Source organism: Takifugu flavidus, chromosome 18, assembly GCF_003711565.1.
Source record: "Takifugu flavidus isolate HTHZ2018 chromosome 18, ASM371156v2, whole genome shotgun sequence".
NCBI lineage: Eukaryota > Metazoa > Chordata > Actinopteri > Tetraodontiformes > Tetraodontidae > Takifugu > Takifugu flavidus.
The window spans coordinates 632,244-658,365 of NC_079537.1; the positions used below are offsets into that span (position 1 = coordinate 632,244).

Here is a 26,122-nt window from a genome sequence, read left to right on the forward strand (position 1 = left end):
TCAGTACTGGACCACTGTATACTGCAGACCACGGTGCTTGAAAAGCATGTAAATGTATGTCATCTATAGTATGGCCATATGTACTATATATATATGTATCTATAGTATGTATCTACAATATTATCAAAATGTATATGGGTCAAAAATTGCCATAGTCAACCACAAATAGTGCAAGGGTTTAAATTTAATTTTGGTATATTTCCCAAATAGCATTTATTTGTGTTATAGTTTTTAATGTGTCAATTGTAGCTTCCACAGTCTTGATTTTAGTGAAAAATACAGGAAAACATGTAGACCAGTAATCAGGAGAGGATTTATTAAACAGCACAATGTCTGCACAAAATCATAAACATCCCACAAACTAAATAACACCCTCTTCCATTGATGGGATCCATCTGTCATTTTAAAGAGAAGCCAGATTATATAAGCCATATTAATAAAACTTTTATACTTGGAACAGCTGAAAGTACAGTATACTTCCAGTATAGACACAGATGTTAACAGTTGCGCTGTAGAATCAGAACATGTTTTCAATTAATCCCACTTATTGCATATATAAAAGGACCCCTAATTCAACCTTATGTGCTATTTACATGGGTCTTGTAAAAATGCTTTTTACAGTGTGAGGGGAACCAATTCAAACTCTTAACATAAATGAGTTTGGCAAAGGAAAAAAGGTGTCAGATGATGCCTTTTTTTGAAAAAAATAAGCTGAGCCTTAAATACAAGACCCTGGTCTTCTGCCTGAAGGTATCTGCAGTTTCTGCTTTATCATAAGTCTATCAGCTCTGACGGAAGGTGACAGCAGTGCTAGTTTATGAGTTGTTTTCCTATCTTGTCATTAAGTCAGGAAGATATAAAATTAGTCTTGAAAAAACATTCCGTCGTTTCCCGTGACTCCACTAGGGACTCAACATTAGTTGTCCGAAAGCTTAATGGAGCTATAAAAATGAGATAAGCAATATTTGAATAATATGTGTTACTTTAAACATCACATTTTCATTCATGCTCTAAGTCATCAATGAGATAAATTCTGTGGTGAACTATCTACTGATCAAAGTTTGTTAGCCAATTTATTGGTCAGGTTGCAGATCAAGTGATGAGACTGCCGGTTGTTTTCAACCTTGCTCAAACAATAAATATAAATAAATAAAAGAATGTTAATCTCTGCTCACTTTAGGCTAAAACTGAAAGTTTATGACTTTTCAAATACTACGATGATATATTTAATCATTGACAAATAAAATCAATTAATAGATTTGGGTTTTTATAAATCCTTTTGAACAAAGACGTAACTGACTTATGGGTTGATCAAGACCTGTAGGTTAAAATACAACTCAAAACCTAGCCAAGATTCAATTATTTTAAAACAGGATACATGAGAACTCTTGCAAACATAAGGAAAAAGAACAGAAACAGTTACTCAGGGGCAAAAAAATTACTGCATTTTTTTTTCATGACCACCAAAAAAGTTAATCCACATGAATCATCTAATGAAAATAATAATTAAAAAAAAAAACATGGTCAAACTGCACTCATAAAAAAGAAAATAAATATATCTATCACTGACTTAGGAGTTTACAGCTTAACATTAAGGCAATGCAGTGGCACCTTCAACGGCTTTCTCTTTCATGGAATTCTGGACACTTAAAGGGGATAATTGTCACTGAATTAAATAACCTTGTACAAACAAAATATATCTTAAAGTTTTCAAATACACCTTCTTTAACATCAGACTCCATATCCTTGTCACACAACCTACCCTCACAGCAAACGGCAGAAAGCTGTAGAACTACCTCATTTCTGCTCCGATTCCTCCAATACAGAGAGTGCAATGCTCAAGGCTGATTCTTTACCAAAAAAAAAATAAAAACCCTCCTGAGTTGTGGGCAGGTAAAAGAGGTGGTGCTGGGCCGAAATAAAACAAAGGAACAGAATTTCAAATAAAACATGGTAACTTTAGAGGAAGAAAAAAAAAAAAAAGGTTTCGCAACTGTGGTCCAGAGAAGAGGGCTCCTATCACTCTAGTGAATATAGGCTCTGTACACTGCAGAAATGTCGTTGTCCGATTGATCCAGTGCCTTAGCCCTCTTGTACACCTGCACAAACACAACCAGATTATCAGTTTTGTCAGGAGTTTGAGTTGGAGAATTTGACAAAAAAAAAAACAGCGAGTCTTAAGGAAATGGAGAGGCAAAAACTAGAAAATGTCAATGTTGCTTCTGCAGAGATTGGGGCTTCCATTTCTTCCTGTCAAGACCTATTTTATATGCCGTAACTGACAGTTATGTCACATATGCAGATTAAAAAAATATGTCTGAAATCGGAGCCCGGTGGATAGCAGAATCAAGACACACAAACCTGTTTCTGTTAGTCAGATTGGTATATTTGCAGTGCAGGATATGCAGAATAAGGTGAGGTAGGCTTTTACAAGTGATAACTATGCCATGTTATTGGACTACTTTCTTTGCTTCAGTAGGGGTAACACGCACCTGAAAAGGTACTAGTGGCAAAAAAACAATACTATACCTCATTGGCAGCTGCAGCCATTGGGGTTGGATGATTGGCCATGTCACCCATGGAAATAGCTAGCCTCAAATCCTTCTGAATATGCTTCAAATAATAATCTGGTTTAAAGTTGCCCTGTAGGATATCTGTAAAAAGCCAAAAAGATAATGTAAACTGAAAGACAAATAAGGACCCACCAAGAAAGAGAAGATCATGGAATCAGTACAATCAGGACTAACTTTGACATTTCTGGTCCACAAAGGTGCTTGCCATCTGGCCCTGGCACAGGATGTCTAGGAAGGTCTGCTGAGACTGACCAGTGGCTTGAGCCAGGGTTAGCCCTTCTGCAACAGTGGCCATAAAGCTGCCTTGCACCATGTTGAGAATCAACATCATCCTAGCTGCATTCCCTGGTTCACCTGAAAGTATAGAGACACAAGACTTAATATGTCAAACAAAAGTGAAAAATATTTCATGTTGTGCCAAATGGTGTAAAGTGTAACTAAGCAGACACAGTATCCAGGTTATGGTTTATACCCAAGAAGAAGGAAGTCTTGCCCATGGCCTGGAAGCAGCTGCTGCAGTCCTCATACACAGTTCTGTCACCAGCTGCCAGGATGACCAACATCCCATCATTGGAGAGTTGCTGGCTTCCGGCAACTGGAGCCTCCAGGAAACGACCACCCCGTGATGTAACCAGCTGACAACCCGCCACAGAAGAACAGTTGCATCAAGCAGATGGATACATTCCTGGGTATAAATTCATTGATTTTTTTCTTGACTGCTACTTTTCCCTTACTGTGCTGGAGTCTACACCAGCTGCATAAGGTCAAAAACAGGTCCCACCAACATCAACTTTTTCTCTAACAGGATTGCAATTTCTGGGCAGCGTGATAAAGTCGTATAAAAATAAGGACATCCTATTAAATATTCAGTTCTTCCCGTATAACTTTCTAACCTATTTTTTAATTTATTGCTGGAATAGAGAGTGACTTAAATGTAGATAAAGACCTTACCTTTGTTTACCTCTTAAACAAAAACTATAAAGCTATCCAATTCCAACTGTTGGACATGCAATCCCTTAATAGCGATGTCGTGGCTGGAATTCCAAGACACTCCCTTTCTTAGTTTTCAGCCAGTCTTTAATGTTACTACCAAAATCCCAATTTATGACATTATTGTCAGTACCGTTATTGATATCAAACATCCATACAATGTTTAAAAAGGATTTCATAGGTGTCCTCATTTTTCTAGGACTATCCTATTCACTGACATTTTTAAAAGTTCCTGGTGGTGCTGCTGTGTACCTGTGAGAGTTCTGCGATTGTCTCTGGGTCAACAGTAGACATTTCTACGTAGCATTTTCCTGGTCTAATTCCTTGCAGCACACCACTGGGTCCCAGCACCAACTAAAAAAACAAACAAACCCAGGACATTTCACCACAAAACTCAAGTAACTGGCGTTTCTACAGTTACTTGTGCTCTTACTTACATCCCTGGCTGCTTTTGGGTCTGACACACATGAAAAAGTGATATCACACATGGACACCACCTCAGCTGGAGTACGACCTAACCTAGCACCCTCCTGGATGAACAGGTCACACTGGGACACAATAGCAGATGAAATCATGTCAATCAAATTTAAATAACTTGTTTCTTATTATCAACTCAGACTAAATGCTAACATCTATATTTATTTATTTCTGTATCAAGTTTTGAAATGTACAGTAAGCAGTTATTTATTGGAAGTGAGCTGAAAAATTCTCAGTGGATGATGTAATTACATATTTCAGTCTTTGTTCAAGTGGTATTAAGGCTACCTTTTCTGCTGTGCGATTCCACACTGTGACAACATGGCCCATTTTTAGTAGGTTGGAAACTATGCCACTCCCCATTAGCCCCAGACCCAGGAACCCTATCCTGCAGGCAAAGCACACAAAGGACAAACAATTCAAATCGTGAGGGAAAAGAAGGAAAATAAATTAAAAATGGCACACATCACTTAGATTGATAATGAGATCACTGACAGAAATCTTGATATTAGTTATGGGATTTTTTTCCCAGATGTCACTTCAGTGTTGTTTTTAAAGGCTGCAGTGAAGATGTGTGATTACCTTTTATCTGTCGGTGTGATGCTGCCATTGATGGCTGTGCTGTCAGCAGCTTGGATAGAAGTTGATCCTGAGTCCTGCACAAACACACAATGTCAGTTTTACAGTGAAGACAAAATTGTCAATTACTAAGCTTTGTTTTATAATTTAAGAGACAAGTGAGGGGAAAATATTGTAAAAAATAAATGAATCCACAGAAATTATGGAAACATTATATAATTAGTATGTAGTTTAACTTGGGCCTCCATTATTGTCCTAAAGATCAAATTCAAATTGGGCTTCAAAAGACTGAAGACTTTTTCTTCTTAGACAAACACGCAAATGAAAAAGAGCAAAGACGTTAAACAGTACATGATTTGGAGTTTTTAACATTACCTCTTCAATTATCTTCAAGCGCTTGCTAATTGGTTCCAGTGATGAAGCTGGCTGCAGGCAGAGAAGTAAATGTTAAATGTTAGAGGGCAGCTAAACCGTGATATACTGAAAACACATTTTACACACCAATACTGACTTCTTTAGAAAAATAAAACCCTGTATACAGAATCATGTCTTAAAAAAAACCCAAAAGAACAATGGGGACTTCTCTATAAAACATTGTGGAGCAATTGTGTGTTGCATTGCTAAATGCAGTCACTTAGAGCTTTATATTTCTTGCAGGTTTCAAAAATACATGCTTTAATGCTCCATTCCCTACCTTTTCAGACTGACTGAGCAGGAAGTGATGGAAATGTGGGTCATCCTTCACAGGCTGCAAAAAGACAACCGTTTGAAGGTAGATAGACAAAGAGAGACTGAGCAACTTGTTTTATCAATACACAAACAAAGTGCAGCTCAGATTTTAAGCAGTTCAAGCTCAAATATTTATTTGATGGTCTGAAGGTTAGTGGGAATTGCAGAATTTAAGCACTACAAATTTTTCTATCAGATGCAGATTGGAAACATGTGCAGTTTGACTCCACCATGCATGTGACTTTGGATTTCACAAGCAGCATTACAGAAGTGAAGCTTCCGAGGCGATTCAAAATGCATATTTTGCTGTGGTTTTTAATGTTTCTTCCATTAATTAGAAGTCCAAGAATCTGTTTCTTTTCCTCTAATTTCAGAATCACAATTTTCACAATCCACAGTTCAACATATATTTAGGAATGTGCACGCTGTCTACACATAAGAATACACAGTCTCACAAGAGGACAGCGGTGAATGTGGTCATCAATCCTGGGCCTGAGAAGGAAGTTGGCTCATGTTACTTCTGAAATGCTCATAGGAAGGGGTTGAATAAAATGAACCAAGCTAGTGAACCTCTACATACAGAGTTGGTGACCATCTCAGCAACACACCAAACAGCTTCAAGAGCCAAAGGTGAAAACCAAACAGGGCAGAAGGGAAAGGTCTGCAGTTGGTGATAAATAAGAAAAAGGCCTGTTACACACCAAGCCTACCGTCGGCTGAACACTTGTAATAATCCAAGTGTCTGAGTTCTGGACAGCAGAAATTTGTTGGCTGGTACTGAGTCAGTTAGTGAAAAAAGCTGCTTAGATAGGCTGTTCAGCTTTAGCGAATCAAACCATGAGAGAAACGCAGATGCACATACACAAGGAAGAAAGCATAGAATTCAAATGGATAAACACACAAGACCATCTATAGAAATAAAAGCAGTCTGTCACATGCCTCTGCTCTGTTGAGAGGCATAACAACGTGGCTGTCCGGTGCGAAGAAGAAAAAAAATATCCAACAGCCCAAAGTCTCAAGTACTGACCATCTTGGTTGCCTTTTCTGATTCACTTTACAAATAGATACTGCCTCTCATGCATCCACAGAATGTGTTTGCTTCTAGATTGCCAGTATCAGTCTTGATAGTTTCTCTAGCCAGTCTAATGTGGACCTTGGTACACGATAACATCCAACATGAAAAGAAGCATTTGTCAATGTTAGCTGATAGATGCCATGTTGGTGTGTAAGAGGCTCAAAATCAGGTGGAAGAACAGCAAGGCAAGGCAGGTTTGGTGGGAAAGGCGGGAAGGGTTCACCTACACTGCTTTCCCATTTGAATGCTGTGCCAGGTCCAGACCCCAGCCTCTCAACAGTAGATGGCTCAGGGTCAGAATCAGTTAAGTCCTTGAGGAGAAGAGAGACACATGTTCACCTAAATCAAAGGTGTATTTATACAGGTCCATTTCTGTTGTAGAGGGAACTTGCATTGCCTTTATCCTAGAAGACTGTTTCAAGAACCAACATAATGGCCAGTGTAGAGGTGAGATGAGGACAGGTAATGTGGTTCGTGCTCCGCAAATCCATAATAAAAGTAATGAACCGATACTGAACCATATGAATGAAAGACATCAGAGACCGTCACAAATGGTTCATTTAAAGAACACGTACAGAGTACCGATTACATCGGATTTCTATAACCGTGTCACTAAGTATCTAAACATACTTGAGCACCTGAAGATATTAAATAAACGTTAAAAAAGACTGATATGACATATTGCATTAATAAAGGGTGCAATGATACACTTGATTGGAAACCATTAATATTACATTAGTCTAATGTATTCTAGTGGGGATTCACTATCAACTGTGATCATAACGATACCTTTCACAGATTTTGTGGTGCAAAAAAATGAAGCTCTATATTCCAACCTAGAGAAGCAAATAAAAATGCATCCAGATTGCAAATTTACTGGAGATAATTTGTTACACGTTAAAACAAGTTGATTTTAAAGGGATAAAAAAAATTTAGAAGACAAAAAGTAAGAATGCATCAAAATCATAGCACTTCAGAGTGTTGACTTCTTCATTCTGTTAGCCTTAATCTGCCATCAACTCAAGGTGACTTTTAATTTAATATGCTTGTTACTATATTTAAGATACTACAATTGTTAATGATATATTGACCTTCTCAGATGGGTCTTTCAGGGCACTTAGATCTTCATCATCCTCTTCCAAAATTTTCAGTGGCTTGAGGGGTCCTTTCTTCACTTTTGAGTCTCCTTTGCAATCAGAGTTCTGTTTAAACGATAAATTACCGTTGGGTAGAATCACCTCACTGGGAAATGTTCCACAGCAGGACAGGACATAAAACAAATGCCTGAGGGTAACGGGCAAATGCCCAAATACTGACTATTCTGGTGGACAGGTGGCCTCTGCAGAGAACTGGGACCTGATGTACAAAGTATGCATGCTTAAAAGCGTTCGGTACACACCTTTCCACGCTCAAGTTCAAACTGAAATTACTCTAGAAATGTGTGGCGTTCCATGCCAAATTTGTGGTTGTGTACGCACGTTTCTAGTGCTTGAGCTGTTGGTGACCTTCAGTGGTGATACTGGGAAACTATTAATAATGTCAAAAAGGGTATTTCTGAGAGTGATGTGTGCAAAGAAAGAAAGATGAACAATTAACACTTTACGTACACTGGCCTCTTAGGTTAGCTGAGGGCAATCCTCATGGAACTGCGTAATTGGGATGTGACATGGCCAGGAACCATGCCATACCTGCAGGTGCTGACTACACTGGGTTTCAGCGAGAGCTGACCGACCAGTCGGGACTGTACTAGTTGACACTGAGACAAGCTATGCCAGCAGTGTGAGATTTAATTATCCAAATATCAGTCAGGAATATCAAATTCACACATACCCAACAGTTAAAGAGACCAACATAAAATGGCAATCAGTAGCAAGAGTCTTTTTCCTAATGTAAATTGAGCTTTCGAATGTACACACAATGCTTTAAAAGGCCGCATGAAATAACAATTTTTTTAAAAAAACAAACATTTTTTTTAAAAAACAGGTCCTCCGCTTCAGACATAAAGTCATCCATTCAACCCTCTTACATCTGAATTACTTGGTGCATATGGATGTTCTGGATTTGAGTGTATGCCAGGTTTTAGTGTGAAATCCACACAAGCGTTTGTACATGAGGTCCCAGGTGTTTACTGTTCCATGTCTTAATTTTCTGTGTTATTGCATATCACAGTTACCTGGTCCTTCCCCTTGGCTTTCTTTAGGTAGTCTTCTACGGAGTCAACTGCCTGTTGGAAGCGCTTTCCTTTGTTTATCTTGATCATCTCCTCTTTGTGGGCATGATAAGGCTTCAGTTGCTCTACTTTAATCCAAGCACTACAGAGACATACAGAAACAAAGTGTAGGTAAATAGTGGTACACTGTGTACTGAAAATGCAAAAAATAAGTAAGGTAGTCACTTACTGGTCTTCGGTTCCAAAGAATTTAACAAAGTGACATTTTTTGCCCCTGGGCTTTTTCAGGTCCTTGGGAGGGCTTACTATCTAAAACAATGATAAACACAAGCAGCCCAATATTAGCATAAGACTGAAAGTGTTGCTTTGAACTAGCTGAAGCTGTTTTCACTGCTTACCTTTCCTGGCCACGGTGGATACCGACCAAGTTTCCCCCTGAAAGAAAACCACAACACTTAAACAGCTGGTACAAGATGATGGAAAACAAAAATCACAAAAAATAGACAGCTTAATCAAAGGTGATAAAGGATAATACAATGACAACAGACTATAATGTAAATCCAATGAGTGATCACATTGAGAAAGGATTTTAAATTAGTAACCCTTAAATTTAACTCAACTTAAATTCAACTGAATAAAGAAACTCTCATCAGACCTAACCCATTTTGCAATAGTTTATAAAATATAGCCAGCAAGCCCAACTCACACTTTGACCCCGATCGTGTAAGCAAACACTCAAATAACTTCAAATTGATGCAAATACATACGAAAACGGGAAACTTTCAAAATACGTACGGAGTACGGATCTAATGTATCGAGATATTGTTGGGGCAGGAAACACGAATGCTCAGAAATCGCTATGAAGCTATCCAGAGTAACATCCGTTTTAGTATCGGGTCGTCATCGCAACATTTATACGAGATTAAGAACTGAAACATAGAAAACTTTATACACCAACACGTGTGATCAACAAGTATGCTTGATCAAACGTTTTTGCCAACAGGAAATTTATGTTTAGTGAACCCATTCGTAGCATTAGCTTGTCCGCTAGCAAACCGCTAACTGAGCGACGACTGCTGCTAGACTCGGCTCACAAACCGATTTGTTTGGGTTGACCATCGAATACGAAGGCAGTTTGTGTATTCCTCTCAGCTCCAAGTTGTAGCCAGTGTGGATAAAAAAATAACGCCAGATCAGCACTCGCAGACGCTCATTCTGTTACACAGCAACATGTGTCAAAAAAGGGCTAATTAGGATTAATAGCTATCTCACCACACTAAGTCCCCGATTCTCAGATGCACCGTCGCCATCTTGCAACTTTAATATAAACGTCGCAGTGAATTACTGAGGAAGACAACACACACCCACGAATCACGTGATAAGGAACAGCTACGTCACATCCGCCAGTGTTTCTCACGCATTTAACTAAAGTTGGAAATGACAAAATATTATACTTGGACGTTTTCTTGATTACGTAATTTGAAAATAAATAAGCTTTCTGCTATCTATAACGCAGGCCACTTTATTGAAGGTGTGCTACAATTGCACTGCTTATGTACTTTCCTTGCCTCTACACATGGTAGGCTTATATACTGTTTGTTAATTTCCTCACAAAATTATATTAGCTTTTATGATACTTTGCAAATAATTATATTCAACATTTTCAATTCAGATTTTGTCTTCTCTGCACTTTCCACAATGTTCTTTTGGGTAAATCTGGGTTTTATGGCACCCGTGGACTTTAACCATGCATACTAAATTAAATTGAATGCAATGTGTAATTGTTTTAACTCAAACTTCCAGACCCTTCCCAAAAATCCTGGTCTTATTTATTTTGATGATTTTATTGGCAAGTACACTGTGCAGGAGAGGAGAAAAGTGATGACCTTTTTTGGGTTTTGGTTAGGTATGACACCTGTATTGTCAAAACCAACCATAAATGTTATAAAAATGCATTTTTATCGATAAAATTAAAATAATGTGAAGATTATTTAAAAAAAATAATAACCCACTACTTGTGATCCAACTTTCACTGACAGAATACTTTATTATCAGTGCATTTAATGAAATTAGCACATTACTATGCAGTAATTTACTGTAAGTAGTAAGAAAACAGGAGTTCTGTATGAGGATGACTGCTACCAATATGCAGACCTTGAAATTAAGATTTAACCTAAACCTTATCATGGATATAATTCATTAAATTATATAGGCATAGTAGCTGGGGAGAGGGAAGTCTGGGCTTCTCTCCTTAGGCTGCTGCCCCCGCGACCCGACCCCGGATAAGCGGTAGAGAATGGATGGATGGATATATAGGCATATTTGGAATGATACAATTTCATATACATACACTCCTTAAAGTCTGATTTTATTAAATCTTTCAGAGAATGCACATCTGACAAGCCCCAGACAGTTCCACAAATAAATGTAAATACTTGTACTCTTCAGAATTCCAACTGCAGAAAAACAATATTTCCCCATTTACCAAGTGTTAGAAATTAAAGCTCTTCTAATCAAACTTCAACTGCATAAAATATTGATTGTTGTAGCTGCAAAATGTGCAGTGTATCCACACATTCCTGCAGTACAGAAAATGCATAAGCAAATAAATACATAGTGCATTTAAAAATCAAGGTAAGGTACAAATAATACCAGATCACCACATTATTGAAGTCAAACCTGATTAATGTTGGACAAAATATGAGAATTTTTAGTCAGCAAAAAAGACAAAAAAAATGTTAATTCAAATATTCCACAAGCAAGTTTACTTATTCCTGCCAGACACCATGACACCAAACTCCTGAATGGAGATTTCTTTGTTTAAGTATTGCTGGAGCTGCTGATTTGTGATATATCCAAGACGCAATGCATCATCGATAGAGAATTTTTTCCCTGATTTCCTGTCATGAAGGATCGATGACTCTCCCTTGGGGCTTTTAACAGTGATCTCTTCCCAGTCACACTCCTGACTCTGTAGGTTGACAAACATCTTCCAGTCGATCAGCCCCAATTTGTAGGCCTCTTCAGGCCGCATTTCTTTTCCTGTCTCTGGGTCAATGACCACAATGGACCTACTGAGATGGCTTTCTCTCTGTTCCTTCTTCATTCTCACAGCATTCAGGTTCTTTTGAAGTCTCTCAATTTCATCATCCTTCTGCATAGTGATGCCTCTGAGGTCTGCCAACTCTCTATGCAAGGAATCAAGCCTGAACTCCAGATTTTTTCCGTCATCTTTCGGCTCTGTCTCAGTGATAATACGAGTCTCATTGCTTGTAATGTCAATCTCAGATCGAAGCCTGCGTATGTCATTTTGGAGCCTATGGTTTTCTTGCTGTATCCGGCTGCTTTCTTCACGGATGTGGTCCAGATCTTTGTTAGACTTCATGCTAGAAAACTCCACATCGGAGAACCTTGAAGTAAGCATGGCCAATTCATGCTCAAGTTCTCGTCTTCTCCTTTTCTCGTCTTCTAGTGTTACCTTGAGGTTGTTAATTTCAACCTCAGCCTCTGGATCTCTTTCAACTTGGACTTTCTCTGTGCGTACAACTCTTTCCTTGACCTCCATTTTCTCCAATGTGAGCTGCTGCTGAATGAGTGCATTCCACTCCTTCTCAAGTAGGCTACGTTTGTGCTTTTCTTCTTCAAGTTGTAGTTTAAGAATGGAGTGCTCTTTCTCCTGTTGAGGATCCTGCTGCAACACTACCTTCTGTTTAACAGTAACTTTTTCACGATTTTCTTTGTCTCGGAGCTCCAGTTCATTAAGCCTGACCTTAAGTCTTTGGATGTCCATTTCTGCTTCACGCCTTGACCTGCGTTCCCGTTCAAGTTCTTCTAGTTGCAGGTCGATGTCATTCTTTTGTTTCTGCAGTTGATACATCTCTGTTTTCAGGTTCTCCTTCTGCTTCTGTTCATTGCTGATGTTACGTGAGAAGGTGTCACACTCAGACCTGAGGAGAGGATCTTCCTCCATCTTGACCACTTCTTGTTGAACAATTCTCTCACGTACCTGAGAAAGATCTATTTTCTTTAGTCTGATTTTCTCTTCTTGCTCTGCCCTTTCCCGCTCGAGGTCTAGGCGTTTCTTCTGTTCATCCCCAAGCTTCTTTTTCAAGGTTTCAATTTCTTCTTTGGTCTTTGGATCTTCTCTGTACTGCAACACTTCATTGACAACCTCTTTTGTCTGAACTTGGGGTTTAGTGTCCTTCCACCTTTGAATTTCATTATTAAGTTGACGTATTTCCATTTCAAATTTCTCAGTCTGGTGGGTTTTATCTACAATTTCATTGCGAAGTCTCTCTAGTTCTCTTTCCGTCTCTGGATCAGATTTGTATTTGATGACTTCTTTGATAATCTCTTTGACCTCCACTTGAGGTCCTCTGTTTTTAAGCATGGTCAATTCATCTACCAGAGATTTCAGATGCAGTTCTGCATCTTTGCAGCGTCTCTGGTGCTCTACCACTTCAAGACGGAGATTTGCAACCTCATTTTCAGCCTTGGGGTCTGGGCGGACAATCTCGCGGACCTTCTCTTGAGTAATGACTTTTGATTTCTCCACCTCGAGACTGCTTATTTTCCTCTGGAGGTCAGCCTTTTCTCGTTGTGATGATCTTCGTTTAGACTTTTCATCTTCATATTGTCTCCTTAGGCTGTCAACCTCTCTTTCAAAGTTAAGATCCTTCTCAACCTTAACAACCTCTTTGATGGAAACTTTCTCTTCTGCTAATGCCTTATCTTTCTCCAATCTTTTGAGCTTATCCAGAAGAAAACTGAGTTCATCTTCCAGCTGCTTTCTGCTCTCTGTTTCTGTCGTCTTTCTGTTAAGGAGCACTTGATACTCTGCCTCAAGCTGGGGATCATTTTGAACTTTTATTACCTCTTCTTCAGTAATTACCTCCTGTTCCTTGTTCTTTTCCTCAGCCAGGAGTGTCACCTGCCTCTGGATCTCAATTATCTCATTATCTTTTATCATCTTCATTCTTCTCAGCTCCTCCAGTTCCTCCTTAAGCTTACGTACCTCCTCTTCTTGGTCGCGGTCTTTTTCAATACGTAGAACCTCCTTTACAATGTATTGCTGTGCTCCTTCTTTAATCTCTGTCTCAAGACCATGCAGCCTCAACTTTAGAACCTCTAAATCATTCTCAAAAACATGAGTGGCACGACGCTCCTCTGACAGTTTCTGCTGGACCTTGTGGATTTCCTCATCTAACTGAGGATCTGGCACCTTTTTGATAAGCTCCCTCTTGACAATTGTGTCCTGGGGCTTTTGTCCCTCCAGGACATAAATGTCAGTCTGTATTAGCTCAAGTTCTTTTTCCAACTGCTCTCTCCTTCTGATCTCATCATCCAGCTTTTTCTTGATTCTCCAAGGCTCATCTCCTGGTGGAGCAGACTGTACTGACTGAACATTTGTTTGCTGAATAGAGATCACAGGTTGCTGTGAAGAGGCAATTCTTCTTGTTATTATCATCTTTTGAAAGTAAGATCAATCATTTATTATTTTAATAACCATAAGATAATTACCTGGTTGAGGACACTCTGGGCATACTCTAAATTCTGGAGCTTTTGCTTGTTCATGGACTTTACTTCAGTAAATTTTGCCCCAATTGCAGCTTCCTGTGAATATTGTCATAGGAAAAAAGGAAGGAAGCTTTAATTTCTCTTAATTTCTATTTAAGAATTAAAATAATCAATATAGACACAGACAGATCAGTGAAAAGTTTGAAAGATATGGCTATACTGAGTTGTCCAAAGTCATAACCTTTTTGGAATTTTGCCCCACCTCTGCCTTAACAGTCATTGCTGGTGACTCCATCCTGCTTCTCTTGTATGTCTGAGTTGGAACTCCATCTTCAAGATCAAGGAAAGCTCTGAACTTCTCAGTTTCATTCTCATAGTCCTACCATGAGTAATAAGCAAAGCATTAAATGGCCATGTTGATACAGGTAAACAGAGTTTTATATTTAACCACTGAATCTTCCCTGCTATTCAAACAGCTAAAGCAAATAAAAATGACCTGATAAATCATTTACAAACATGTGTGGATATAAAAAAGGGCCAACCTTTGTGACCATCCTGAGTTTCAGATATCAGATACATTTTATTTTATATCTTTAAATTACTGTTAGTGGTGATACACATTGAATAATGCTCACTTTGATAGCATGCTGGTAAAGCTGGGAATGTTTTGAGATATTGTTTAAGTCAGCCTCCTTTTTCGAAATATCAGACAGCAAGTTCTGCAGAAAAAAGCAAACTGTAAGCTCCATTATGAAGCAACAAACATAGATACATAGTATTTATGTCTATGCAAGGAATACAGTTTAGATAAGTATGATTCATTCTTACTCTCTGATTCCTCAGTTTGGTTTCCACTTGTCTCGCATCATCAGTTTCACGTGGTTCATAATTTGGGACATGAGACAACCAGTTGTTCAGATTGTCATAGTCATTGTGATAATTCTTATAAGCCATTTTGGCTCTTTGCAAGCTCTGAGACCTGCAAAATAAAGCAAAAAAACAAACAAACCCAAAACAGATCAAGAGTTTTCAGCAGATCTGCACTTCTTTTGTGGTGTGTTGCTCAGTAGGATTACTGATAAATTTTATGAACCTTAACTGTTCAGGTCCCAAATTTCTCACCTGCTGTCTACTTGTTTCTGAACATTGTTGACACGCTTGTTAAGCTTTTGGACATCAGCTTCCTGCCTCTCAATATCAGGGCAGTGCTCTTGGAACTTGGTGGCCATGCTGTCACAGCTGATCTTGGCTGAACGCAGGTTCTGCTCTGTTTCAGCAATAGTTGACCTCTTGGACCTCAGGTCGGATGCCATATCCTGCAAATGGGAAGTAGATATTCACAGTAACTATTTTAGGAAGGCACGAGTGAAATTTTTAAAGGTGTGAAATACTTGCATTGTGTTGCAATAGTCAAATATATTTTGGAACAATTTCGGGGTGATTGTACATGAGAATATGTATTTCCCGCTATCTTACACCTCCACCTCAAGTGGTATACATTTGGAATTTCTATACAATATAATCAGCATTTGTAAACAAGAGTGGAATAGTTTGTTGTAATGTATTTATCGGTCTTCATCATATCCATAAACAGTACTGTAATTTAATGTACAATTTCAATTTTCAATCAGATCAAATTAAAATTATAGTTAGACGGCCATAGCATGGCGGTTGGCCATCAACTCTACCTACAACCTTATTATTGGTTCTGCTTTAGGTTTTTTGGTCATGAGGAGAACACACATTCTCACACATTAAATGTTCCTAGCCCCACATGGAGTTGGTCAAGAGAAGACCACCTTGTGGCATGTTTGTAACTTAAAGGGAAACTACAATCCCCCAGATAATTGAATGAGTCAAGCAAGGATGACACTGACAAGCATTATTTTTACTTTTAGGAAACAAACTACCTGTGCTAATATGAGCTAATATGAGCAATGTTAAAGAATGAAGGCATGTTCTTACTCCAAGCTCCCGCTGTGTTTTCTCCAGGGAGGAGATATCTGCTGGAGCCACCACCTCTCTAGCCAGTCTGTTTTCAAAGCCTGACAGTAAAGTTTTCCCATTTTGAAGAGACGTCTCCAGCTGGTTGGAATTCTTGAGTCTAAATGAAAGTGAAAGTGTGTGCAGTTGATAAAAAAAGTCAACATGTCTTTCATTACAATGAGTCAGAACTTGAAATCTGCTTTTATACATACTTCTCTTGGGAGCCCTGAAGAAGCTGCTCAACTTTGGTGTACTTCTTGTTGGCTTCATCCATCTTGTTGTGGAGTTGAGGAGCACTGGCACAATTTGGGTTTGAGACCAAGAAAGCCTTTGCTTCTTTAACTTTAGTTGCCTTCTCTGGTTCTATTTTACTGACAGCAGTAGCAATGTCCTAAGTGGAAGTCAATACGTTTGGGAATGGTTAGGCCATGTAAAGGGGCATTTAAAACCAACATAGTTGTGAATTAAAAATAATTACCCTCAGATCCTGCAGGCGATCAGCGCTATCCTGAACCGGCCTGGTCTGCTCCAGAGGTGGACGGACCCGAGTATATATAGCTTTTTCCTGCTTATCCAGATCACTGACCACCTTGTCCAAACCAGCCATCATTTGGCGGCACTGCTGCTCCTCCTTGTCTAAAACCAGAAATTCAGGCAAAATATCATGAGCTCATATTTAAATTAAATGACATTTTAATGGTAAATACCACTCATTTCACTCATTTTGAGTTGTTTAAGCTCAGTGCAGCAATAAAATATTCAAATCTACCTCAGTGGACATTTTGCCTTTGACATTGCAGAAACAAATGAACTATAAACACTTCTTGCTAATGGTCAAATCAATGAAAAAAGGCTTCTGTCTGATTTCACACGGATTGAAGGTACTTTTGATCTCAACTCTACCTGTTCCCATCCCACTCTTTTTCAGCTCATCGAAACGTTTCAGCAGAACATTCCTGCTGCTCCCCATCTTCTTTTTGATGCCAGTTTGCTGGCTGGCCAAGCTGCAAGTGCACAATATAATTAATGTTCAGTGCTGCATTTGAATAGTTGCTGGCATACCATACTCACTTATCAGTAATTGCCACCGCCTCAGGGTCAGTAGGAGGAATCATGAAGCAGACGGCTGGGGCAGTCAGCTTACGCCCTGCTGCATCCTTCACGTCCCATTTGGTACCATTATTTTGGAGTAAAGTGTACCTTTCCCCACGCACGATCTGCCCCTGTAAATATGCACAGTGTATGGTCTCATATACAATATAATATCTGAAGGAGTTCTCTGAGAACAAAATGAAGGTCCTTTTGAAAATTGAGTTATAAAAAGCTCCATCATTTGAATTAAATCTGGACATTTAATTAGTAATTGCTAAATGCGGTTTTGACTTGTCTCAAATATCCATTACTGAAGCAAAGGGAAAATCAGTGACAAAACATAGAATACATACATAGAATAAAGTTAAATAAAAAATACATAAAGCCCATAAAATCAAAAAAGGAAAACAAAAATAAAAAGCATAAAATACATCAACAAAATCCCAAAAATTCGATTACCTCGCAGTAACCCCGTAACCTTAAACGTCCTGCCCAGTTGTGAATAAAACATAAAAACCCATCAGTATTTAATGCATTCTGCCCCATCCAAGATCCTGCTAATCAGCCAAAATCAGATCACTTTCTCCAAGGACTCTAACAAGAATCATAGTCCATAATCTTCAGTTTAGTCTTACTCTCAATAGTTTTATTGGGTTTTCTCATTTTAAATAAGCAACACACCGCAGAAACAACAGTTGTTTGGGAATTCTTAACATTTAACAATACAAGATATACCTCATCTGTGTCATATTCACACAGAGCCTCCACAGGCAGCAGCCTTGGTGGGGTTTCTCGGCGGTAATGCAGAGGTAAAACCTGCAGACTCCGCTTCTGAAGAGCCTTGATGCGTTCGTCAATGTGCTCCATGGCCTTGGCTTGGTCCTAAACATACAAATAAGCCATTGGATTCAGTAAACCTGAATAGATTAATTGATGTATACTTTTAGATCTAGTAATACTCACATCTATCTCCATGATCAAACCCTCCATCTGATACATGTCTTTGAACTCTGGGTTGTACTTCTGGTCAAGCTCTTTTTCTAGACGCTTCAGCAAGTCCTGAGTGTCTCGTGCTTCTTTGTGAAACTGAGCAGACATTCACACATGAAGAGCTTTACCAAACTGCAGGTATTGTGTGTTTTTGTCAGTGTATTACAAGCCTTTTTCTCACCTTATGATACTCCTCCATGTGTTTCAGGTGGTTTTCCTCACAGATGAGGAGGTTCAGGTATTCCTTCCAGTCAGCGTGGACAGCCTCCATGTGAGCCTGTCAAATGAAAACAACAAACACAAACAAACATATTTACTTTTTTCTAAACATACTTTTGGGGAATTTACTTTAAACCCACTTGAAATCAAAAAACCTTCAAAACTTTATACTCAAAACTACACTGGGAAGCACCCAATTATGATACGGATACTTAAAACTGAATTATGTTGTTATCAATCCCACTCATAAAGCAGGACTAGGGTTACCCTTTTGACAAACAGAAATAATGTCTCGATGGATCTACTACTGAATTCTATAAAAACATTTTTAAAATGAACACCGGTTATTCTGAAAATGTTTAATTTGTTTGTTTAATTTGATTCATTATATACTGGGACCTTGACACAGACTCTAAATGAGGCATTCAGAACACTCACCGGTATACCGAAGCTGGGGAAGGACAGAACAGGACAAAGTATGGATCATATGGACCCATCTCATTTTTAAATAGTCATATTAATATTCTAGCTAAAGCATTTGTCTGGTATTTAGAATCTTTTGCAGAAGAGGCGATCTCCCCTGATCAAATAGGTTTTATGACTGGCAGTCACTTCTCTAGGGGAGATACAAAATAAGAAAAATAGCTTTTTTGTCAGAATAAACATTTGCAATTTTAAAATTTGCAATAAAAAGATAGATGAAAACAAAAGTTATATATTTTAACAGAGCTTTTTTTCAAGCTTAGTGATGTCAAAGGTAAATATGTTTAACATTAAAAAGGATGGTTACAGATACAGCTAAATATGTTTGTTAGCATTAGGTTTAGTCAATATATTTGCTAGAAGAACATCTTTGCATCATGTTCTTCCTCCGTTGCCCCACTAGAAAATGTGGCCAAAGGTTTACCTCAATAACATTTTTCCCTGGGTGCTCAGCAGCAATCAGCTTCTCTCCATCATCATTCAGTTTCGTGACGGTTGCCTCCTTAGGCTCGAGACATTTGCTAATAAAGTTCTGTCAGAGAGACACAGGGAGCAGCAGATCAGGTAAACTGTGATAGACTGATGCTGATTTGAGTTTTGCTTTTTGTGTATCCATCTTTTAAGCTACCTCATACTGCTTCTGGCGGGCAGAATAGTCCAGGTTGGTGTCGCTCCAATCATAGTTGATTCTCTCCTCTGCCTGTTGGTCCATCCAGTACAGCTCATTGGTGCAGTTCTGCATATAGTCCCGCAGGGTCATGAGGTTTTGCTGACGTGCGGTGGAATTGGCCTAACCCAGAAAGACACCGAAAATGTAAAAAGTTCTGATGTAAATAAAAAATACCTTTCCTCCACATTTAGAGGGCAATATATATAGATATGGACCTGGATAATGTACACTAGCATTTTAAGTAATACATTACTGCAGGAAATTATCTGCATCTGCCCTCACATTTCCTGCCACTTTATATTCACAGGTTACAGCCAAAATTAAAAGTGAACATTTGATTTCTGATTATACAGTCTAATTAAATGATGAAAAACCTGAATATCGTGGCCTGCAACACTTACACAGCACCAAAGGAATAGTATAGAGTTATTTTATTTTGAATAAGTAATATAAATGTGTGGCCTTCAGCTCAACGAGAGGCATATGTATACAACTGTATACAACTATCAAAAGAAACAAAAATGACCAAAATGATAAAAAACAAGGTTAATCATGAGAAAAGACCCTTCATGATGTTTGTTTGAATGGCACAAATAAGAACACATAGCAAAACACAGGCACACAATTACACAGTGGAGGTTTAAACATGTTTGGGTTTTTACCAGTAGTTTGTTGTACGTCATCTGGAGACCACTGTCGGTTCCCTGAAACAAGCATAGAAAAATAAAATCATGTTCCATATTGCACTGTTAAAATGACCATTTTTAAAATATATTTTAATAGCAGCATTTCAGAAATAGTTTCTGTGTTTTGAGCATTATTGGTTCGCAATGCTCACCTTCATGCTCAAAAGAATTAAGGGATTTTTGTTCAGGTCTTAGTGTTTTAATGTACCTTGTCTCCACTGGAAGAGACATGAGGAGCTAGAGCCTCCACCTCACTGTGGAAGATGTTGTGCTCCTCCACCTCATTTTCCACACTGGGTAAGTCCTGACCAAATCCTTTGTTGTTCAGGTTGTCCTGGGAAACAATAAAAAACAGTTCATTTATAAATAAATGCTTCTAGGCCTGCTGTGTTAGATACAGCTAGCAAGAGTTTTGGAGTGAAGGCAACATTGCTCATCTGTAAAATATACCAAGATTGTTTTCTGTAATTCAAACCAGACATGACTCATAACTATTTTATTTACAATAATCAGTACCGATGGCAGATTCACACAGGTACCAAAAATGCTTCAGACTTTCATACCAGTTTTTCATCTATCATGCTGCCCCAGTTGAAGCTGGGTTTTCCTTCAGTGCGAGTCAGGTTGTAGATCTGGTCATATTCCTCCCTCAGCTTCATCACTCGTTCACGCAGCTGTTTCATGCTAACCAAGCACAAAACACATACAAAAAGAGACAGCATATGAATGCTGGAATGCTGGATAACAGTGGCATAAAGTGGTAGATGATGATAGATCGATTATGCTGTATTGACATGAAAGAACTGAGCATTCCTGGATACTAGATCAATGCAATAGTAATAATGTTGATCATTTGCACGTCTTTATCTTTACTTCCAGTAAAATTGCATGGGAAGTGATTTTAATAGTGGCATGATGTAGAAACTGTGAAATACTTGTATAATATTGCATTCATTATTCATTCATTAGTCAGTAGTGCTCTAAAAACATGTACATTATTTTCGAATGAATTATGCTTTGTTCATGGCATCTTAGTATACTGCAATGGATTAAAAGATCATGTATGTATAAGGACATGATAGTGATGATACTCAGTCGTTATACATACATGCAATATGCTACTCACTCTTGTTGGATCATCTCAGCCTGTGGATGCTCGAGGCGCTTGGCATCAATGGCATCTTGGTCAAGGCCGTTGAGCAGTTCCAGTGAGTTGATGATTCTCTTATTGGTGTCGTCCTGATACAGTGGCTGCTTCCCCTCATTGATCTTACTCACATCCTAAACAGACGCACAAAGACCAGTACAAAATCAATAAAAGCGCAGTTCCCTCCTCTCCGAGTAGATCATTGATGATATTGTTTCTTTATAGTTTCTCAGTCCCCCCCCCTATATCCATCACCAGGTCTAGCCGCCTTTGTAGCTGTATGCTGGACTGCAGACCTCCGACCCTGCTGACCCACTCTACTCTTATACCAGCAGCTTCTTCTATTAATGTATTTCCCTGATCTCTGCCTATTTTCTCCTCTACCTGTCCTCCCCCTTCCCTCTCTCTCTACCCAGCCGGCCATCAGCAGGAGGGTCCCCCTACATGAGCCTGGTCCTGCTCAAGGTTTCTTCCTGTTAAAGGGGAGTTTTTCCTTGCCACTTGTCTGGGGTCATCAATCTACCCCTCAGTCTTTGTTCCTGCCCTCACCGATGGTCATGAGCAATGGGTCATTGATACAAGTGGCTGAAACAGGTTTTCTCCGCAGGGTGGCTGTGATATCCCGGCTTAGAGCTAGGAGACAAGCTCAGTCATTCAGGGGAGACTCAGAACAAAATAAGGCAGTTGTGGTGGCTTAGGCGCCTCCTTAGGGTAAATTTATTTATTATATTAGGAAAACCATCAGACCTGGTGTAGAACAAGTCTTATAATGAACAACTCCACCACATTATATTTAGAGTTGTAACATAGAGAAAGGGATTTTACGGCAGTGTCCTGGGGCTGCATATGATAAGTGTGACACCATGATTGATTAATTGATTGATAATATAATCTTGAGACAAAGAGGCACCAACAATTAAACAGTGTATAACCAGACATTTATGAATCTTACAGTAAGCAATCAGCAAGCTGTTACTCTCGTTCAGATAAAATTCCTACATGCTGCTTTGTAATGTCTGGTGTTGTATTCTTTAAACAAAGCTTAGATCATACATTATGTACAGGTTAATTACATCAAAATAAACCTTTTCATAGCACACATTTGCTTGCTGAGAAAATGTCTGGTGTCTAGTTGACTTTTGTGACAGTTGCAGAAAACCATAGAGAGTACTTGAGGCAGAAATGAAAACTTAATCAAAAGTGCTATATTTAAAACAGGCAGGCAACTATGAATACTGAATGTAACAGATTAGGACCATGAGTCTAAATAGATGGTGTCTGTTCTGTGATTGACTACAGGTCTTGTATGGACAGAATTTGTAGCACATCTAGACTATTTTATTCATCTCACAATCCTAAACTTCTAAAAACTTTAGGCCATGAGATATTTTTTTTTTAAGTCATAGATATTTTGTATAGAGGGAGATCACAGTTTTTAGAAAGAGTCTGTCTTGTTATACTGTACCTTGTTGAGGTTCTGTTCAATGTCATAGATGTTCTTCTGGACTTTGTCAGCATTCTTCTGCAACTTGTCAATCAGTAAACTTAGTTCCGAGGACGGGCCTACAGAAGAACTAAAACAAAGGCAACATAGAATGTGTTAATTCCACTTTTCGCTTCATTTGGCTGTTGATTTAATCTCCTTGTCAAAACATCACCTTCATAGCATTAAATATTAATACAGATTCACTCTTTTTTCCAATACTTTTGCAGTTTGAGTGATTTACTGCAGCTTCTGTGTAATAAAGCCAGTGAGTTTTTGTCCTGGCATGCAATACAGGGTTGTTATAATATTGTTGTTTATAAAATCACTGCACCCTATCTTACAGTGGTGTTATAATCGAACTATTTTATCCATAGCTATTACTATAATGCATTATATTGTATAATTAACATGTCTGGAAAGACAGGAAGTTATTTACCTGTGCCAGACTGCATAGGCTCAACATGAAACAACATAATGTACATAAAAGTAGCTTGGAATTTAGCGAGTAGAACTCGGTTAACTGGTTTATGCTTACTATCAAGATGGAGACACCCCTATTCTAATCAGCGAGGTTGTAAAGACGCTGTAATGTGTGCCAAAGGGCTAGCAGAAATGACTGTTATATATCACTCACAGTGTGTCTGCTGTGCAAAGTGTGAATGCATTCCAGTGTTGTTGTATTCCGCAAAAGTTATTCAGCATCACAGCCCCCAGAGGGAGCTAGTGAGGTACAATTTCCTGATTTAAATTTGGCAGAATGTACAAAGCGTTGTGTAGGCTAAGAAATCATAAACCTTAAACATATGTTTAAGGCTCTTGAACACTAGAAACTGCTTCCAAATTCACCCATAGATAATGAACTAATTGGACCGAATGACTTTCAGACATTCATTTTTATAATTGCATAATCCAATTTGCATATCTGTTTGTGTGTACACTGAGCGCAGATGTCAAAAAAGGCTGTCCTCCATTTCCTCACACACACACACAAGCCTATCTACACCTACTCTCCATATCAACACAAGTTATATAACACTCGATGATCACACAGTGGACACCTGCATTCAATTTAGATGCAGCACTGGTTTAAAATGAAAAATTGTCAGATCAAGTTCATACTAGCCCTTTACTGCAGAGCCTGACTTGCCCCAGAGGTGTTTCTGTGGTTTCAAAATTCACGAATAAAACAAACACACTACTTTTTTCCCAGAAATATTTGAAGACAACTGGTTCTTGTGTAAGCAGCCTACAAAACATGCATGTATTTGTTTTGCTGCTACAAAGACTAAAAGAACAGCGGTCAAAAAGCAGAAACCAAAAACATGTGTTTGTCAATAGAATTGGCCTCATCTTACATAGTTTGAAACTTCTAACTCCACATTAACTATAAGATCTAAGCATGTGAACATACCGTACACTTGTTTGGCTCTAGCGTGTATGCTGTACTCTGCAAGTGCTGTCAAAGTGGCCTGCAGTTTCTGCTGCAACGTTTTAGGTGGGGTTTTGTTGCTAGTTTATAAAATAGATTTCAGATTACTCCAAAGGGAGAAGGTCAAATTAGACCCAGAATTCATGAGCACTAAGTCATGTAGGGTGTGCTCTCCAAACATATGCTTCTGATACTTTTGAACAATATGAGACCATGGCTGAAGGAGAAGCTGCTTCATGCAGTTCTGACAGCTGCACCTTCTGACATTTGATGTTTTCGGTACTAAAGTATATTTGTGCATATATCTACAGTATGTTCTCTTTAATTTTTGTAACAATTTAACTCAAAACAACAGATATGTCAGACTATTTATTGACTAATCACAGTATTGATTGATTGATTGATTGACTGACTGACTTTTCTGAGAGGATTTTCTTTCATCTTCCACCCAAAATACTTTTTTCGACTATTCAGTTGACTATTCAGTGTGAAATATCATACAGTTAAAGTGCAATTCAGGAGTGGTTTATGGTGGATTGGATGTGAAAGAGAATTCTATTGGCCTGCAATAGTGACCCTACCTGATGTGTCAGACAGTTTTTGTAAATGTACCATCTAATTAGTATATTTACACAAAATAATATGTCTTAAAGCAGAGTACAAGCAGCACAATGAACGATGAGGGTGTAGCTGCATTTTTAAGATTCCATCTGTTGGCTGGTATCTTTCCCTGACATCCAGGCTGTCTATCTCTCAATGTGTAATCAACAGGCTTCAAAATCAGTCATTTATATTAAAAACTGGGGTGAATGGCTGTTTCATTGCTATGGTTAAGATACTCATCCTGCTGTTTGAAGGTAGATCATTTGCTTGAATGAAATTGAGCAAAGTTAGGATAATGCTTTCATAAGCCACTTTCTAATCTCGCTTTAACATGTCCACTTTGGAAAAGCACTGATGTCAGTCCTTGCTTAAAAAAACATGTGGAAACACCGAGAGGGATAAGGAAAGGGCTCCGTGCAATGCACAAACACAATGGGTGAGGCTGAACGCAATTCCTCAAACATTGTCCATGAAAGTCGGCGAGGCGACGTTTTAAAACCAGTTAGTGCAATTTTTCCTCAGCACCAGCCACACCCACGGTTAAAGCACGCATTGTGTCAGATTAATAACATTTTTCTGTAGTTTCTTTTTTTATTTATACCACAAATTCCTTGAAGCTTTGTCTCGTGCAAGTAAAAGTACTGTTTTGTCGTCATTTTTGCACAATATATTATTTTTAATGCGCTCTACTCTTTTTATGTCAAATTATGGTTAATAGTGGTTTTGCATGCAAGCAAGGAGAGTCATGATCACAAAATAACTGGTGCTGTGCATATTTTGCATATCTCTTCTGCGTTCACAAATGCCAGAATAAAGACATTTGGAAATGAAGTAATGGGATGACACAATCCAAAAGATATTTAAATTGCGTGCTTTTTCAACAGTGAAACTAGTGTTTTGACATTATAGATAAGGTAGCTTTGAGAAGTTGACTCACCTGGTGTTGGGCGTCGTGATAGACTTCTTTTTCCTAAACATGGTGACAGGTCACCTGTCAGTGCTTCCGACCAGCTAAAGTATTCCAGACACGGCTGTTGCTCTCCGGCTGTGTGAGCGCGTCCTCTGCTCGCACGCGTGTAATATGTGTGTGTATGTGTGTCTGTGGGAGATCTGTCAAAGACACTGCTCTCATAGCCGAGAACAGTCTGTATTAAGTTTACACACCCGTCTGCGTACCTGTCGACCAGCGGGGCGGATGACGTAATAGGCGTAGGTCACGTG

The 26,122-nt window shown here is 38.7% G+C and overlaps 2 protein-coding genes across 5 annotated transcripts; both read right to left on the reverse strand.

Moving 5' to 3' along the window:
* Nucleotides 1-291: 291 nt before the first annotated feature.
* On the reverse strand, nt 292-9,985 carry glyr1 (glyoxylate reductase 1 homolog (Arabidopsis)). Of its 4 annotated transcripts, XM_057014649.1 has the most exons (16): nt 9,866-9,985; nt 8,992-9,028; nt 8,823-8,902; nt 8,597-8,735; nt 7,515-7,625; nt 6,651-6,734; nt 5,314-5,367; nt 4,995-5,045; nt 4,623-4,696; nt 4,329-4,428; nt 4,001-4,111; nt 3,816-3,917; nt 3,046-3,208; nt 2,748-2,927; nt 2,530-2,654; nt 292-2,099 (listed from the first exon to the last, which is right to left on the reverse strand). In XM_057014649.1, exons 1-16 carry the CDS (start codon nt 9,901-9,903, stop codon nt 2,025-2,027), a joined length of 1,524 nt encoding a protein of 507 aa, XP_056870629.1. In that variant the 5' UTR covers nt 9,904-9,985; the 3' UTR covers nt 292-2,024. The 4 variants fall into 4 exon arrangements, with proteins under 4 accessions (XP_056870629.1, XP_056870631.1, XP_056870630.1 ...); XM_057014651.1 differs by lacking the exon at nt 6,651-6,734; XM_057014650.1 differs by lacking the exon at nt 5,314-5,367.
* A 959-nt stretch (nt 9,986-10,944) lies between these two features.
* Nucleotides 10,945-26,107, reverse strand: ppl (periplakin). Its single transcript, XM_057014641.1, has 22 exons — nt 25,839-26,107; nt 22,849-22,957; nt 21,363-21,517; nt 20,800-20,920; nt 20,445-20,570; nt 20,213-20,254; nt 19,509-19,670; nt 19,305-19,412; nt 18,360-18,455; nt 18,152-18,274; nt 17,924-18,070; nt 17,168-17,319; nt 17,000-17,100; nt 16,575-16,732; nt 16,309-16,487; nt 16,076-16,214; nt 15,233-15,426; nt 14,939-15,089; nt 14,746-14,829; nt 14,373-14,489; nt 14,114-14,206; nt 10,945-14,027 (listed from the first exon to the last, which is right to left on the reverse strand). The coding sequence occupies exons 1-22, from the start codon at nt 25,877-25,879 to the stop codon at nt 11,358-11,360; spliced, it is 5,268 nt and encodes a 1,755-aa protein (XP_056870621.1). The 5' UTR covers nt 25,880-26,107; the 3' UTR covers nt 10,945-11,357.
* Nucleotides 26,108-26,122: the final 15 nt, after the last annotated feature.